General features: G+C 46.5%; 1 protein-coding gene across 5 annotated transcripts in view; it reads right to left on the bottom strand.

Moving 5' to 3' along the window:
* Positions 1-17,834, bottom strand: part of rgs3a (regulator of G protein signaling 3a) — a 72,035-nt gene that overhangs the window by 16,316 nt on the left and 37,885 nt on the right. For all 5 annotated transcript variants that reach the window (XM_086135276.1, XM_086135277.1, XM_086135279.1 and 2 more), the window contains one exon: positions 7,685-8,650. In XM_086135276.1, the coding sequence (XP_085991402.1) occupies positions 7,685-8,650 (966 nt within the window). The remainder of the gene's footprint in view (positions 1-7,684; positions 8,651-17,834) is intronic.

Raw genomic sequence — 17,834 nt, 5'->3', positions numbered from 1 at the left:
GTGAGCCCAGCCTTATCGTGCCTCTTGCACTGCTCCACCAATGCCGAGTCCGGTTTTTCACAATCCTGTAGACTGGAGGGGCTCCCAGACTTTGGGCAAAAAAAAAAAAAAAAGCAAATACCTGTAAGTTTTTATTGCACAATTTGAAGACAATCTTGCTCACAAACCTTTGAGCCAGTGGCCTAAACAATGTGGGGCAGAAGTTAAAATGAAGGTCACCAAGTTTTGCCTCCCACAACCGGGCCACAATCAAAAACTCCACATTCCTCTGTTGTAGCCTGCCGCAACAAAGCCAATCATGAACAATATTTTCACTCAGGGAAACATTCTTCACCCAGTCAAGCCAAAACAACTCAAAAGAGTCAAGACGTGAAGGAATGACAAAATCAAGTTGGCGCCAAAGAACACAAACAAATCTCGCTCCATATATGTCGGAATTGTGACATTGTGTCAATACAACATGCGGCAGAACATGTTCATTCGTGGAAGTAAAATGATTGTTTTGCTATTTTCAAATGATTGTTGAACATTTTAAAAAGGTTTTCGTTGGAGAATGGACCAAAAAAAAAAAAGTTGCATCCTTGTGCCCAAGCAGCACATTCTGCAAACGCTACAACATGCCATCAAAACTTAAAAAAAAAAAAAAATATATATATATATATATATATATATATACAGGTATATATATTTTTTTTTTATACACACACATATACACACCCACATACTTCTTTACTACCAAAATTCAGGTTTGTGCGGAATCCGATGTTCAGTCAAAAAGAACAAATATGATGTTTATCATTTGGCGGATGAATATTTGCACTATTTTAGTCCATCAAGTGTGGTCGACAAACCCCACTTGGAAAAACGCATTTCAAAAAGGTGACTCCCGGTAAGTGCAAAAATATTATTTTGCTCATTGGCTCAGAGGTTTTGAAACTTTAGAGCGGGCCTGTTGCATAACGGGCACACGGATTGCAAATCTAAACAAACGAACGAAGGCAGCGAGCGTGTTTGGATGATCGTAGCCGCCTTGATAAGATCTTCCTGGTGGATCTTGGCTCGAGGCAAGGAAAAGTTCTCTCTCCGTGAGGCCTCCGTACGACTCCGAAAATACAAACGAAAAGTTATAATGTAAACAAGGAGACACACGAGAGGAATGATCAACCCAAAACATCGGATCTCCACCTCAAATGTTTTCAGGCTTGAGAGAGAGAGAGCGAGAGAGCATTCTTTGATCACCTTTCATTGTCTTTGCTGCGGGAAATGTTTGCGTAATGAATCCAAATAAAAGAAAAATTAGGGGTAAAATAAACGATTGAGTCCCGGCAAGTATATGGACACACAAACATACACACCCACTCAGGGGCAGAACCGTATTTATCCGAGGAGAAACCTGGTGACCCATAGACAGGATACTGACTCATTCCATCGTCAGGGCACATAATGAACATGCGAACAAAAGGTGCATTGTCTGCAAATTTCAGTACAGTATGAGTGTATGTGTGTGTGTGTGTGTGTGTGTGTGTGTGCGCGTGCGTCTCCTGTTATTCAGACCCACTCAGGAGATGGCCGCTTCCTACGTGTCACAGGATGCTTGACGCTTGTGCGTCACTTCTCCGAGCTCCTCGACCAAGTGATGAGGTTACCTGCTCCAGTCCCGGAACTGACTGCTGCCATCCCGTCAACGATTACGGCCAATTTTCAGGCTTACCTTTAAATGGGCCTATTCCGCAGTGATACAAAAATACCAGCACCGGGACTTTTTACGGTGTACTGGGACTTCACGTGAGCCAACGGGCCCCTCGTTTGTTGTATGTAAAGACGACGGGTCTGAATGTTCATTTTCATCATTTGCAGAATTTCAAACTGATTTGTTATGTTGGTACAATTGAGATCTTTTTTGTGTTGGATGATCACAGACCAATTTCTTGGGTGTTTTTCAATTTTTGTTTTTGTCAAAAAAATGGTCATTCTCGCATTATATGTTTTCCAACCAAAGTCTTGTGTTTGTCAGACAAAATTTTTGTGTTTGTATAATTTCGCGTGTAGAATTCTTAGCTTTACCTTTGTGCGATTTCAGATTCATTTTTGTGTCATCCAATTTTCGATTGGATTTCCCTTTGTTCAAGCTTTTGTGTATGTACCATTGCCAACCTAATGCTTGTGTTCGTACGATGACTCGACAAATTTTGGTGTCGTCGGATTTCAAATCCAAGTGTTGTGCTCATACAGCCTCTGACACATTTTTGTGTTGTATGATTATTGAGCAAATACTGAATTATTGCGCTTGCTAAACTCCTAACCAAACGCTGCTTTGTATGATTTCTGACTAAAAGCACGTGGCAGATAACTTCCAACCAAAGTCTCCACACAAATTCTCACAATTATACAATTTCAGACTGAATTCGAATATTTTTAGGATATCTGACGAAATGATCTGACTCCTGATCTGACTGCTTCCTTCTGCGCCAGAGTTGATCATTCCTTTGGTCTACAAAAACAAACTCACCACTTGGAGGAAGAAAGCGAAAGGTGCTAGCATAGCATGTTAGCAGCCTCTGAGTTTGATGTCAGGGCCGAAGTCCGATTGACACGTCAAACGGTGAGGATGTATATAACATCCCCTCCTGTGTACCTTTGCGTTTAATTGCTCCCTTGACCCACGCGGCTTCCCGCGAGGACATGGTGCATTCTTCACCGTGACTCGTACCACCTCGTGAGCGTCAGTGAGTGTGAGTCCAATGCAAAATAATTCATAAATCGAGTGTAATGTGTTCCTGCCATCCCCCCCGTTTTAACCTTTTGTGCCGGTGAAAGGGTGCCGCAAGTGAAAAGCCGTTCGCAGATGGAATTACCGTTAGAACCGTCATTGCCGCTGCACGGTTTGATTCACGGGAAGCGCCGGTTGAGCCAGCGACAAAACAATTTCTTCTTTCGACTCGAGTCTACAAGTGCAATGACGCCATCGGCGCTTTATCGTCAACCGCGCAACCGACCGACCCGTACGCATGCCAGGGCGACCGGCGCCGTCATCGTAACCGCCGCACATGACGCGGCAACGAGCACGAGGCCGTCTGGATCGTCTCCTGCAGAATGTAAACATCAAGAGATTGTAGCAGTGACTTACGTAAGTTTTAACGTGAGCTTTGGTTTACGTCCGATGCGCTGTCGGTCGATGACGTTTGGACGTTTTGTGTTTTGTTGTAAACACGCCTGGGTTTCCATGAGAGTAAATGTGCCATTCGTCAGAATTTGACATTGTTTTGTGCTGAGTGGATAGTTTTTGTTGTGGTCCACTACAAATGTTCATATTGTAGTATACATTGTAGTCGGCGGCCATTTTATTGGAAATGGTTACGACGAACTACCGTTATAACGTACAGATTCGGTATGTCCCTTGAGGTACGTTGCAACAAGATTGGACAGTACAGTATATGCTTATTTTTAGGTGAACCTTTGAATCAGTGTGTGAACCATTTCTGATTTAATTCTTGTTTATGAGATTTTTCCCCGGATCGAAAATGTCATCTTGCAGAAATATGATAATGTGACGATAACGGTATAGTTGACGGGGTGAATACTAATTAAAAGCACAATTTATGTGCAATTGTTTGACGGGACTTTTAGACTACTCTCCTCTACTGATCAAGAAAAAACATTTCTTTTGGATTTATGTTGAACAAAAGATGATCGGTCAAATGTCCAACAAGTCCATTCATCTCCCTCTGTGATTCCACACCAATATTTTTTTCCCGCTTTTGTCAAAATAACGATATTGAAAAAAACACACCAGCACAATTAACATCCACTTCCTGGTTGAAATCACTCGGTTCAATTCAAAATGAAAGAAAAAAAAAATAAACAACATGAGTCGTATTTCAGATACTTGTCCAGTTTTTAGCTTCCAGTGGCATAAGGTAGAAAGGGAAGTTCCAAAACTACAGCGGGAGAGCACACTTAAGATGTTTACTGGAAAAGTCAGTTGGTGGTTGAATTTATTGCGAGCTGTGTCGTTAAGCACCATAAATGGCAAAGCTTTGCAATTGAGTTTGTTCCAGTTTTTGCCAATAGACTCGCACGGCGGGACACTGCGTTGACTGTCCGCAGAGTTTGTTCATGTCCGTAAATATTTACCCGTTCACGTTTAGTATTTTTGTGCTGCCTGACATTGATTTGAACTTTTGTCCTGTGCCGGCCTTCTGCGTAAAGAACACACGACTCTTGTGATTCAATTGATCAATTGACTGTTCCATAATGTGCTGGCGGTGACAAGTACGGCGGCCTGGCTCGGATTTCTTTTTTTTTTTTTTTAATTCCCATTTAGACCAAACAACATTAACACTCATCATCAGCAGATATTTCAACACTGTTTCCATAAACTTCCAATGAAATAATCTTGGAAGTCTATTTTTGGCTACACTCACGTGCAGCAGTGTGACGTGCAGAGCCAAACCGTGGGGCGCCTTCATCAGAACAACACATTCGTCTACATGGATCGGAGCTGCAGTGCTTTACTCAAAAAGGACTCTTTGAGAATTTATAATTTTCTTCCCGGGCCCAAAATAATCTCCACTAATTGCTCAGGGCACGGAAGGGGAAGGGTCTTTTGCTGTAATGAAGTTTTGGGAATCTGCGGGTGAAGATGGGTTCAAATTTCGGACTCATTTTGCAGTGTTTGTGTGGGTATGTTTTGACGAATTTCATTGTTTTCGTGATGAGGCAACACAAAATCCCGTCGTTTGTGCCCCTGACTACTATTTGAGGGTACATATCGTTATAAGTTATTTCATATAAACACCTCCTACAGTCTACATTTGCATGTAACCAGACGACCACTGGGCCGCCCTACTACTATTAGATTAAAAAAAACATGGAAACGCCATATTCTCTTCAAGTATTGCTGTTCTGGCCAACTGAAGACATCAAGCGACACGCATCACTTTCTGCGGGTTGCCATGCATACACACAAACACTGCCCACGCACGTTTACTTTCGGCCACAAGATTTACGGTCACCTATGAGTGCGAGGGTGAATGATGACATTAAATAGTGGAAACGCACTCCTTAAGGGAGCTTTGCCCGTGACGCCAACAGTGGTGGTCCAGTTGGCCTTGACTCGGGCAGGACCAATCGTCTCGGGCCTTGCGGGAGACACCGCTGCTTGCTCACGAGCACACTCGCGGATATACAACCTCAATGCCATTTAAGGCTGCCGAATGTGCTGACAGCCCGGCTGCCAGAGCGGCCAGATAAGGGAGGCGAGTCCTCACCTCAAACTCATCCCAAAGTGATTGAGTGTCCTCCGCAATGATGAGCAAACTTCTTGTCATATAGAAGCATTCAGGAGTGCTAGGTTTGAATGTATGCATGTCATGGAGTGATAAGGAGCTCTCAACAACAACCCCGGAGACTTTGTAAAGGCCAAGAGCAGAATCAAAACACAAAAGCCACAAAGTCTCCTGTCTCAAACGCGCTTCTGACACAAAGAGGTTGTGGTGCACGCTGCCCTCTGCTGGACAAATAGTGAAACTCTCTTGCACTGCAGTATTTGCAGCAAGGAAGTAGGCCTCGGGAGTACTCAATGCGGACCACAGGGAGTCCTCGGTAGAAGATCCCTGTGGTGACGACGAACGTGAAAGGTAGTTTGGTACCCCGATTCATAATTGCACTCAAGACTTGTACGCAAAACACATTCGATTTCCATATGCAGAGAGTTGAGCGGCTCAACTTGAGCCAAAATTAGGAATAAAAAGGATGTACAAGACAGTTTTATCCACAGGTATTTTTCATACCATTATGTTTTGCAGCGTTGGCACTTTTTGTTCTTGAGTGAAGCAAACAGTGCCATTTAGTATGAAATAAATCAAGATGTGGGCGGCCCGGTAGTCCAGTGGTTAGCACGTCGGCTTCACAGTGCGGAGGTACCGGGTTCAATTCCAGCTCCGGCCTCCCTGTGTGGAGTTTGCATGTTCTCCCCGGGCCTGCGTGGGTTTTCTCCGGGTGCTCCGGTTTCCTCCCACATTCCAAAAACATGTATGGCAGGCTGATTGGGCGCTCTAAATTGTCCCTCGGTGTGAGTGTGGGCGTGGATGGTTGTTCGTCTCTGTGTGCCCTGCGATTGGCTGGCAACTGATTCAGGGTGTCCCCCGCCTACTGCCCGAAGGCGGCTGGGATAGGCTCCAGCACCCCCCGCGACCCTAGTGAGGATCAAGCGGTTCGGAAAATGGATGGATGGATAAATCAAGATGTATTGGAGTGAAAATTGTATTGTATTTCCTAAAGTGCACTTGCGCCCTGTGGCCACTTGGTGTCACTCCTTTTATAGAATCCAGTGAAGTCAGCATGGAGCGGATCAAGCTTCAAGTCCAAGTAACATTTTGGAAAATGGTTCCCTCGTTGACATTTTCAGTCAAAACGGAGAATTGCCTGTTGGGTGTCATTTACTTGTAGCTGTGTGCCTAATAAAATGGCCAGTGAGTGTTCAATATTTCCCAGTGGTTTGTGTGGATGTCCAGGAAGATTTGGGTTGACGTTGAAGGTTAAATTGAGGGCACGCCGCGTGACTATGTGCCTGGGCTTCAGATGCAACGGTCTCAGGAATACATTATGTCAGTGACGCATCTCAGCGACTGTCTGAGCACCAGTGTGTGGGGTGGTGGTGGGGGGGGGGGGGAGGGTGTTGTCACACAGCCTTGTCTCTCTTTCAGAAATAAAAACTTGACTTAGGGTGAGTAGACGGTCATGGCAATGCTTTGTGCATAAAACTGCAGGAAGACAAGAATGCGTGTTTGCAATTAGATACGGAGGGTTGCCATTTCTATGTGTGCGTGCACCTTAGATTCAACTCATGAATCCTCGGTGGTTCAAATGTCAAGGGCCGAGGCTCATGAGAGAGTCTTATGTGCGTTCCCACAACTAAATGACACAAGAACGTGTGTGTCGTTTCTGTGCGTGCATATATGTGTGTGTCTGCGCGGACACATGGATTTGATTGGATGTCTATGTGCCCACCTTGGATTAAACTCATTACGTCTTGGTGCTACAGATGTCAAGAGCTCAGTAATGTGTTGTGTCAATTTGCGATGGGAAGATGATGAGATTCCGAGATCTCAGTTTGCGCTTCCGTGTGTGTATGTGTGTGCGCGCGTGCATCTTTGATCAAATTCCTGACGGCTTGCTGCTTCAAATGTCAAGGGCTCAGAAATCCGTTTCGTCAGTGAGGCGTCCCCACAACTACAGGTAAACAAGGATGCTTGTTTGGGTCTCATTTTTTACGCACGGGCATTAGGATAACTTCATGATTATTTGGTGCTTCAGATTGTAATTGCTCGGTTGTCAATATGCGTCCTCGCTATTAAAAGATTTTTTTTTTAAATGTGTATGTTTAGTGTGTGTACTCGTGATTTTTTTTTTTCATGATCGTCCAGCCCTACCGTCGTGTCTTTTTGTGAAGACGAGGCATGTCAGAAAAGTTCCAGGACTTGAGTCACAAAAGTTATACTACAAATCCAAACTACGAGTGTGAGGGGCGGAAAAAAACATGGCTTCAGAGAGCTGAGGTCACAGCCGTGGAGCGATTAGATTATAATGGTACTTATTTTTCTTTATGGTTTGGTGTATGACCTTTGTGACATCTCTTCTGGAACTTCATTGAGTCGCCAGCTACAGGAAAACACCTGCTTACCTTCCTCCCGGAGAAGAGCATGCACAGCTGATGCATGGAGCCTCCGTTCTTGGTCAACTCCTTCTTCAGGGTCTTGGGCGAGGGTAGCGTCCAGCCGCCCTTGTGACGCCCGCCGGACGTCTCCAAGCAGTTGATGGCATTGTCAGAGGTGAAGCAGGGTGCGCGCGGGTCCTGCAGCAGGCTGCCCTCGCTGTGGGTGCGTCGGCGCAGCGAGTTCTGCACGCTGAGGCCCCCGCCGCCGTGCTTCTCGCAGGTGGCGCCCTCCACCATGGAGCGCCGCTTGCTGTCGCTGCGCTGCAGGTAGGCGTCGTCGCTGTCGTCCTCCTCAGAGTCGTCGTCGTCGTCATCGTCGTCGTCTTCCTCCTCCTCCTCTTCCTCGTCGTATTCTTCTTCGTCGGTGTTGGGCGAGGAGAGGGCGTCGGCGCTGAAAGAGCGGTCGAGGCGCAGCTCAGGGATGACGAATGAGGACGAGGAGGACGAAGGAGGGGCGTTTGTGTCGGGCGGCTCGGAAGCGTTGTCCTCGTCCGCGTTTGACACCAGCAGGTGGAGGTGAACTTCCTCTTCCTGTCGCTCCGCCAACTCCTCCGACTCGCTCTTCCCGCTCGCACCTTCCTCTTCCTCATCCTCTCCCTCTCTCCTGTCGCCCTCTCTCCAGATCTCCAGCTCATGTCCGTCCATGCTCTTCCAGTCCTCGCCCTCGGTGGAAGGCGGAGGCGTGGGGGGCACCCTGTGGCGCTCCTCGGACCCGCCCAGGCTGCCGAGGGGCAGATAGATTTCATTTAGTGGGCTGAGCGGCTCAGAGGGGTGAGGACTGCTCAGGGTCAAGGGTTCGGAGGGGCTGGACGGATACAGGCTGCTCTCCTCCCCCTCGGAAGTGCGAGGGGGCAGGTGGAGGCGCACTTCCCCTCGATCCCCGCCGACTCCGCCCAACTCGCAAGAGGGGGCGTCCACCTTTGGTTCCAACATCTGCACAGACGGACAAGAACAGACCGCTTACGCATCAGAAATCACATTTTGCGTCCATTCGGCGACGTCTCTGCCGCAAAGACGAACGGAGGTGGGCATTTACAACGGTTGTCACCTGTCCAGAAATTCCGACGGAACGTCTGTGGGTCCGTGCCTGATGGACTCCAGTCCCTAACCCCCCCCCCCCCCCCCCCCCACCACCCCCCAACTCACATTACAGTTGAAAGACATGCAGTTCAAGCGCACGTGTAGTTTCATTTCAAATTCATTGCGGTGCCAAAAAGTCCGTTGCTGTCTCAATGTTGAAGGACCCAACTGTCGTCGTACGTCACTACAAACTGCGACCAGAGTAACGACGATCCAAGTTGCACGTTAAAAAAAAAAAAAATCCCCCAAACGGCATTTTGTGTTGTTTTGGGGTTGGCTCACATGCAATATGTCGGAAACAAACGACTCGTAGTTTCGCCGAACATCATTGCGTCTCTTAAAAAGCGGAGTTCATAAAAGACCGGACGCAAAGTTACGACAGTGATAAATGGCGAAAAGTCAGACACGATCCATCTTTTTTTCCGTCTGAATGGCTGGAGCGGAGCTGTAAATCAACACACCCTCAGCCAACACAACACGCCCCGCCACACACACGTACGCACGATCCGTCCTTCTGCCCGTACTCACTCGGCGCACCTTTAACCTCTACCAGCCCACAGAACTGTCAGCGGTTGCATCTTTGAGTGGGCCAACAATAGTCGGCGCCCACATGGTCGAACATGACTTTCAAGATGATACATTTCCAATAAAGATGAATATTTAATGTACAACACTTGTGGAAAAAAACACACACACACACACAAAAACTGCTGATGCAACGACACCATATGGTGTCTCGACCTCGACTCATTATCGTTCCAGGAAATGAGATGGCAAACAAGGCTTTTTTTTTCTCCTTTTTTAACGTTTAAGACGTTATTGCTCACTTGCTCATAATGGGCATGGCGACGAGGCGAAAGCAGCGGAAGATGAGCGCAACGCCGAGGAGGTCTTCAAATCTTATGCGTGACCATTAAAGTGAGTATGAAAAGTCGATGTGCTGTGAAATCACGCAAAGCTTCCGTGGACTCTGAGTTCAAAACTTATTTGAAGTGATCTGAGAAACGGTATAAAAGAAGGACTTGACAGCAAGTTGGCCAGTGTCCAGGGGGCAGCTGCAACTCCTACAAAGTCAGCATAACTTTAAAGGCATTAAAATACAGCACATTTAAAAAAAAACAAAAAAAAAAACAAGTGATGGGTGGCGTGGGCTGAGAGTGTTTGCTTGCAAACCAAAAATGCAGGAATAAGACTTCTCGCACTGCTTTAAAGGGGGACATATGATGACGAATTGACTTTTTAAAGGCTTGCAACCAAGTGCCCACCCATCGAGCGTGGATTTAAACAATAAACTCATTCTTTGGCTGATCTGCCTTGTTTTTAAAATGCGTGTGAGAGCGAACACTTCTGTCGCACTGCTACACACGAATCGGGCAAATGTACGGACTTAAGTGTACCCGTCACAGTGTTTGAATGGCATGATCAACCAGGGCGGGTGACGATCCAGAGACACTTTCAAGCAATGGCTTCGTGCACGGCGTGAGACACGATCACGGAGGGGAACTACAATACAGAAAGTTCCCATCGGTAGGACAAGCTCGCTGTCATGTCAAGACCCAAAAGGTAAGCAGAGCTGCATTACTTTCATGCAGAAAGGTGATAAATGGAGAAAAATAATGAAGTTACGCAACTCCTCATGAAATGAAACACAAACTGGAACATCCCAAAAGTTACCACGACTACATAAAGCCAATTTAAAAAGCCAACAGAGACAAATACAGTCAGAAAGAAATATGGCCGCGAGCCCCGTCAGCGTCCATTAAGATACACACAGTTGTTATTTACTGGACTGTGCGAATGAAGAAGTCTTGCGCTGGGTCGAGCGAATCAATCGTGTGTTCTCGGAACCTCATGAAGGGGGCTCATTGTGCCGGTCGGGCTGACCCCCCATGAGGCGGCGCGGTCACAAGACGCTCGGCTCTAATTGCGAAGAAGGGTGTCCTCTCATGAGAACGCGCGGGCCGCTGAAAGCGGCTCAAATGACTTTCTGTCAAGTTACCGTCTCGGATACGTTTAAACTATTTTCTTGACCCCCTATGCAACGGTTAACAACATAGATCTCATTAAATTGCATTAGAAGCATGCTTGGGATAGCCAACTAAAAGGCTTTGAATTTATTTCAAGGGTTTTCAACGTAGCCATTTCATAGGTCAATTTCCCAGTCGGATAAGCCAAGGAATTGACCCAAAATGGCTGTTTAAAATCAAAATGGTCAACATCGTATTCAATTGCAAGTGCTACTGTTATTTCATGTCGGGAGACATGTCTTGCTTGTGCTCACACTGGGTCTTATACTGCCCTATGTTACATACTGTACATGAGTAGGCCTAATATATATTATATCGATTTGGAAATATTAAGCAGGACCGAGTATTTCAGGAATATTACAATTTTGATATTTTTTTGGAACCCCCCCCCCCCCCCCATCGTTCAATACAAGTTCTTGTTTTTTGTTCAAAGGTTTTGTGCCCTTCTTGAATGGTTATTTTTATGTAAGAGAGCCCTTTGCACCAAGAAAAAATAAAATAAAATACAGCACATGGTTGCCCATAAGCAGCCCTGATGAAAAATTGTGGGGTCTCGTTAGCATTGAAGTTGACCATCCCCGATCGAAGATTTCTATTGGTAGCAAAGCATGGCATGCACATTACCTGCTGCGTGTAGTTATAATTTTTGTATCAAAATCAAATAATTAGCTTGAAAGATTAGGCACTTTAAATGCATTTTGATATTTCACATTATCCAGTATATTCACATCTAGTTACAACTCTAGAAGACACGACCATTTCCAGTGGTACTTTTTGGCTATTGGCTGATCTCCGTTTTTAGGTTTAATCTTTTTAGTGTATTGACCTGATAAGTTTACATTACCTCTTTATTTATTACACGTTTTAACCCCCCCCCCCCCCACCTGTCGCCCCCCTCTCTCGCTCCCGCTTCCCCCCTCGTTCTCTCAAATGTTTGCACAGCTCCGCGGTCATCGCTCAGGTTAGTTGAACCCACGCTCATGTAAATCACTTTGATTCGCTGCCGCGTCCTGCCGGCAGAACACATAAATAATACAACACCCGATCGCCACGATCATGCCCTAAAATGTTCACTTGTTCGCGCGACAGCGGCCGTGATTTAGCAGGTAGGCGAGGAATGTTTGGAGTTGGACGCGATGCGCTGTCCAAGTGGAAATGGGGAAGAGGCACCGTGTAGAAGTAAAATGGATTTGTTTGAAGGAAAGAAAAGCCCAAATGAGTCAGAGAGAGTGGCTGCTTGGGAGGCAATGTGATTACTTGAATTGATAAAAGCCAAATGATGATTGTACGCATTGTCAACGAGCCTCTTACTGTGACTCACAAGAGAGAAGGATGAGCGGACATTTTTGCCGCTTCCTGTTTGGCTTAAAGGTGATCCAGATCTTTCTTCCGCCTCAGCCCTCTACTTAAACCTCCCCCTCGTGAGCACACTTAAAGGCTCCATAGTGATGTTTCAAGTGATGCAAGGAGATGTATATTAACAATGAAGTGCACTCACGGAATAGAACGAGAAGTTCCTCCGGGGGAATTCGAGAAAGACAAACGTTCCATTCCACTCACTGGGCTTTGGTTTTTCTTTCTTTGTTAAAACGATGACCACAATGTATCCCCAGCTCGGATTTTGTTGCATGGCATAAACGTACCCCCCCCCCCAAAAAAAATATATATATATTTGTGTGTGGTGAGATCTCAAGTACCGTTCCAAACACGTGCATTGTGACCCATGTCGTGCACCCCAAAAAATTTCAAAAAAATGGGTGACGCAAGACGGTGATCTTTCAATCATGTGATGTTCCTCTTCCGCCTCACTGACCTTCACCTTTTGTCATGTCCTCACTAGAGAGGCTGCGACTGTTGAGGATATGGCGGGAGACACAATGGAGCCACCTGTCAGAAACACTTGGGCCCTCTCACACACTCTGAACACGCGACAGAGTCAAGCAAGCTCATGTGAAGGCTCCCATTTTTAAAGAGACATTTCACATTTGGCAAAAGGGCGACGCCTGTATATTTGTGGTTGTTCTGTACTGTGACCCCCACCCCCCACCGCACCCCCCCCACTCCCAAAAAAGGCAGAAATGTATTTCATGTCTACAGCTTGTATAATATTTATAGCATTGTATTGGGAGACAACGGATCGTGACTTTCGTCCACAAAACCGACTTCCACAGCGGAAGGGAGCGGGATGCACATCCACTCGTTCCGTTCTCAATGCCTGACTTGCTTATCGAATCAAAAATCTAACAGCAGCCATGTTAGATTTGTGATTGGAAGTCAGCGGGAGTGGCTGGATAAGATGGCGCGGCCCATGCCCGCTGCTTTGGCTCTCGCGAGAGTTTGGTCAATTTAGGACTGAAGATGGAGGCGGAACCGGCGGAACGTGTGACAACAGCTCAGCGGAACATTGATCAACCTATCTGCGACCTTCGGTTCCTGTTATCACTGCGTGGCGGTTTTCAGAGGGCAAGGGGGGGGGGGGTTGTTCAAATTTGGCCTGGTGAAGCGTGCCCCTCACTTACGAAAGCAGTGAAGGCAAATGCCAGTGATGAACTGAAAGAAAACCTCCGGTCGGTGAGCCCGTCGATGAACGGCATTCTCGGCAACGACATCACGGGAGAAGTCCCTGAGACGGTTATAAAACTTAGAGCGGGTTGCGCTTTTATGTTGATGGACTATTAAGAGGATGAAGGGCTACCTACAAATTCAAACACTCGAGGTAATGAGCCGCTTCTGCGTCTTTGGAAAGCGATCCGGAAACGCGGGTCAGGCCGAGGCCATTAGGAAATGACGACGTTCATCACAGGTCCCGAAAGGAGCATTACTCTTTCACGGGGCGCAATGACCCAGGGGGGGGAAAAAAATGCTAGATTCGTGCTTCATTGTTAAGTTACTATTATGATTATATCCATCCATTATTCAAACCATTTAGTATATTTATTGATTGCCTTATGAGTGAATATTGTCAATATGCCATCAGTATTTCCTTGTGATTGTCTGAAAGTCCAATACTGGTAACGACGATAGAAGTGTGCGGCCACACACACACAACGTCACGTGTGTGACCTCTGTCCTAGTTACCATGACAATGAGAGACCTATCCCAAGGGAGCAGCTGTCCTCTACCGTGTCGCCTCCAAATGTTACAGTTCCATCTCTGAACTCTGTCATGCCACCTCTTTCCCCTCAATTTCATCGGGAGGCATCTCTCCGTGTTGCCTTTAATTTCCTGTGGTTGTATCTGGGTAAAGCGCAGTATTAAGGCGCATCAGCGCTGGCCCCGCTCCTTTCACTTTAGTTACAGCAACATTAATGCTTCGACGTAGCCACATGCCAAATCTATGCACAGTCTCAATAAATCTGACTCAACTCAATTAGCAAAGCGGTTAGAAATAGGCGGCTGCCAAACATGCGTTCCTCTTCCACTTCCTCTCGCAGCCATTGCGGTTGCCTGCATGCAGTCTGTCCCTCCCAGAGTGCCCTTTGACCCCCCCCCCCCCCCCCACACACACACACACACACAACTCCCAGCTCGATTTGCATGACACCAAGTTGCCTGTCAGGATGTTAAGATTGGAATCCAGAGTTGAATGTGGCACCAGAATACAGTGGTCCCTTGCTATTCGTGGGGGATAGTGATCGATCCCTGACACAGATGGTGACAATCTGCAATCGGCACCCCAAAATTGCCTATAGTTTTGTTGTAATAAAGCATCTCAACTCCCATCAACAAAGCTCTTTGGCATAAAGATCCCTCAACATGTGGCAAAACACTACTTTTGTCAAGATGAAGCTCCTCAACATCAACATAGTTCCCTGGTACCAAGATGCCTCAAATGTATATCGGTGAGCGTCAGCTTCTTAAAGCTCCCATTCCTCAAGCGTGATGTGGCAAATCAGAAACGGGCTCTCGAATCACCAGAAAATCAACCGCACGCCCACTTCTAAGTACAACTGACCCCCAGACAGACCCTAGAAATTGGGAAGACACGAAAATAATTGGAATGGACGCCTGTGTGGGGACCGTGATGAGAGGGTCATCTCGATACATCTCTATGCTATTGTAATACATAACCACGGAACTAAATGGCTCCCATTGTTTGAGATTAAATCTGCACATTTCATCATCACAAGCCATGTATTCATTTCCATGCAACGTGTTCTTATATAAAGACACCACTGGGTATGCTGACGCGGCTTGTACGGCGCACGACATCAACAATCTGCACTCTGGTGATTTGAGAGCCATTATCGCTGTATGTAAGAGCGATAAGGCGCTACGGCGGGGCCGTATAGCTGATCCCTATAGCGGATCCATCTTGGAATGGATTTATGATATGCGCCGGCCTCTTTTGCCCCCCTTTGATTTTGACGGACGGAAGAGCGATGAGGTAATCGCCGTCATTGATATATCTCTGGCGTCCATTTGGATCGTGCTTAGAGGACAGGATATGACAGGCAACGGAAGCAGGGTGGAAGAGAACGCGTGGTGAGCGGGGTCGATGGATCAATGGAAACAAGGAGGTGCTACCATTATTGAAGACTGACTTCACGGTTCAGGGGAGATGAATTTCATAAGCGTCATATGTCATTCAGAGACTTGTCAATCAAGCATGGCAAACGTTTATGGGGGGGGTGGGGGGGATAAATAAATAAATGAGTGGTGGTGGGCTGGTGGTCCAAAGATGCAAAAGCATTATTGATAGGCTCTGAAAGTTCACTGTGAGAATGTCATTGACGTTACTTGGCTTTGCTGCGTGATGCCAAACAGTTGAAGACAATGTGACCACTGAACACGTCTGCAAAAGGCCTCTTGGGAAGGAAAGAAAGAGCTGCGTGTACACTGAATGCGCGATTGTGTGCGCATGCTTTCAAATGAAGTCGGCTTTTGACAACACTGCATTGATTTCCAGTGTGACATCAAAGACAGGCTGGTCTTCTTAAAAGCCTCTTGTTCTCGCTTTTCATGACCGTCATAATGTGGATGAGGTTTTACAGACTATAAAGTTGGCTTGAATAGATGGACTGGAAATGTCGAGGAGACATGCCTCGATTCTTAACGGCTGAAGTGTCATCAAGCTTGGATTACTTGCGAAAAAAATTAAAGCACCCAGGCTTTCAATAAAGCAATGTGCGCATTTTATATCTATCTAGATACAGTAGTAGTAGACGAAAAAATACAAGAAGTTGCCCCGGCGTTTTTTTTTTTTTTGGAAAGTACATTGCAGGTGCAAACTTTTCACCTTGACATTTTTATTGAATGACTTGTGAGACGCATTACAAAAACACTCGGTTGCCGTGTTTGGCAACAGTGCAAGCTTCGGGTCGCCTCCCGTTTAAAAATCCTACTCTCTCCCCCGTCTCTTGGTGCTCGGCTAGACATTTGTAACCAATCTAAATTCACCATGCCAGCAGGTGGCACTTGCAGGCAAATGGCCTTTGGAAGGAAAAAAAAAAAGGCATCCATTGACTGCAAAGCCAAATCAAGAAGAAACATCTTCTGTGTGACAAATATGGACCAAGAAAAGGCTTCGAAGCGCCGCGTTGTTCCACGGTGAGCGCGTAACAAACAGCTCATTGTCCAAACGAGCGAGGCAAAGCTAATAAATCACGCTGCATGCGAGTCCGTGTCTGTGTGTTAGTGTGTGTCTTCCATCGATCAAGGACAAGCGGAAAACGCGGCATCTGATCTTCAATGCAAACATCTCATGTTAAGCTCATCTTTACAGTCCATCCACAGGACGCACCACAAACACCCCCCTCGCGTGTGAGCCGTTCCTCCTTAAATAAGAGAATATTCCCCATAATTCCCCTGGTGAGGATACCAGAAAGGCAATTACACCCAAGTGAGCTTCCGCTCCGTCTGCCCCCTCCACTCCTATTTGCTTTGTCGCTCTCTCGTGTCTCTATCGCCCTGTAACATGTTTTTGAGCGTCTCTCTTCAACATTTTGCTTGCCCCCGGCAGTGCCGGACGGGTTATTCCAGTGTCACTTGCAGCCTGAGCTGGGATGATAACAGCTCTGAGGGTGAACACATTTTGTTTATCCCCAAACCAGGAGGAAAATATTTATGTTATGCTAACAAACAAACAAAAAAAAGAAACAAAAAGTAGAGAAGACCAGAGGCACACATGCCACAAATGCTTGTCACAGAAGATTCCCAAGGAGAAATAAGCCTTTATTGCTTTTCCCCTATCTGTCCTGTCATATGAGCAAACCACTCCCTGCCCAGCGGGGACGAAACGACACTTTTTCCTTCTCGCTCGGACAAGAAAAAGTCATTTCCCCAACGGACACCCTTCCTACCTGGCGAGAGGAAGTCGTCCCAAGTTTTGCAGTCTGCTAAAAGGTCATGAAAAGCGCTCCGTGCGTCCCCATTCAAGTGGCCTACTTCCTTTTCTGTCAAAGTGAGCGTCGGCGGAGGCTCGGCGATAGCTGCGTGCGATTGTGTCAGTGTGGGCTCGGCCGATGAGAGAGAGAACAGAAGTGGAGAGGATGGAGAGAAAAGGATGGGGGAGTCGGGGGGGGGGGGGCAAGGAATTAGAGGGAGGAGAGAGCGAGTGCCCGCGAGGCAAAGAAGGTGGACTCCCGAGTCTTGGTAACGAGAAGAGACAGTTGAGCACCGAGAGGAACGAGCGTGAAGGTTTTTTTTGTTTTTTTTTTGGATGCCAACTGGTCCGCAATGAACTCGGCGGATGCATCGCTCAGCACATATGACGTCCATTGGAGCTTTCTCAACGCCGTTTACTATCCGTACATTAACAGTGTTGGTGATAACCACCATCATTTATTTTTATTTTATTTTTTTTACGTTTTGGCAAGAGTTACGAAACCAGCACGTAGAAGCTCTGGAACCCAAATACTGTGATATCTTTCATGCTGAAAAATCTGCTTTCTCTTCACTCACTCAAATTTTCTGAGCCAAGCAACTGGATGACTTCATCAACAAAGATCAAACCCCACCTCCCAATTCAATATCATCGCTTAAAAAGTTTGTGAGGGGTGTTGTGCGTG

Source organism: Hippocampus guttulatus, chromosome 17 (assembly GCF_054856545.1).
Source record: "Hippocampus guttulatus isolate MCC_2025c chromosome 17, RoL_Hgut_1.0, whole genome shotgun sequence".
Classification (NCBI taxonomy): Eukaryota; Metazoa; Chordata; class Actinopteri; order Syngnathiformes; family Syngnathidae; genus Hippocampus; species Hippocampus guttulatus.
This window is presented reverse-complemented; position numbering and strand designations above follow the sequence as displayed.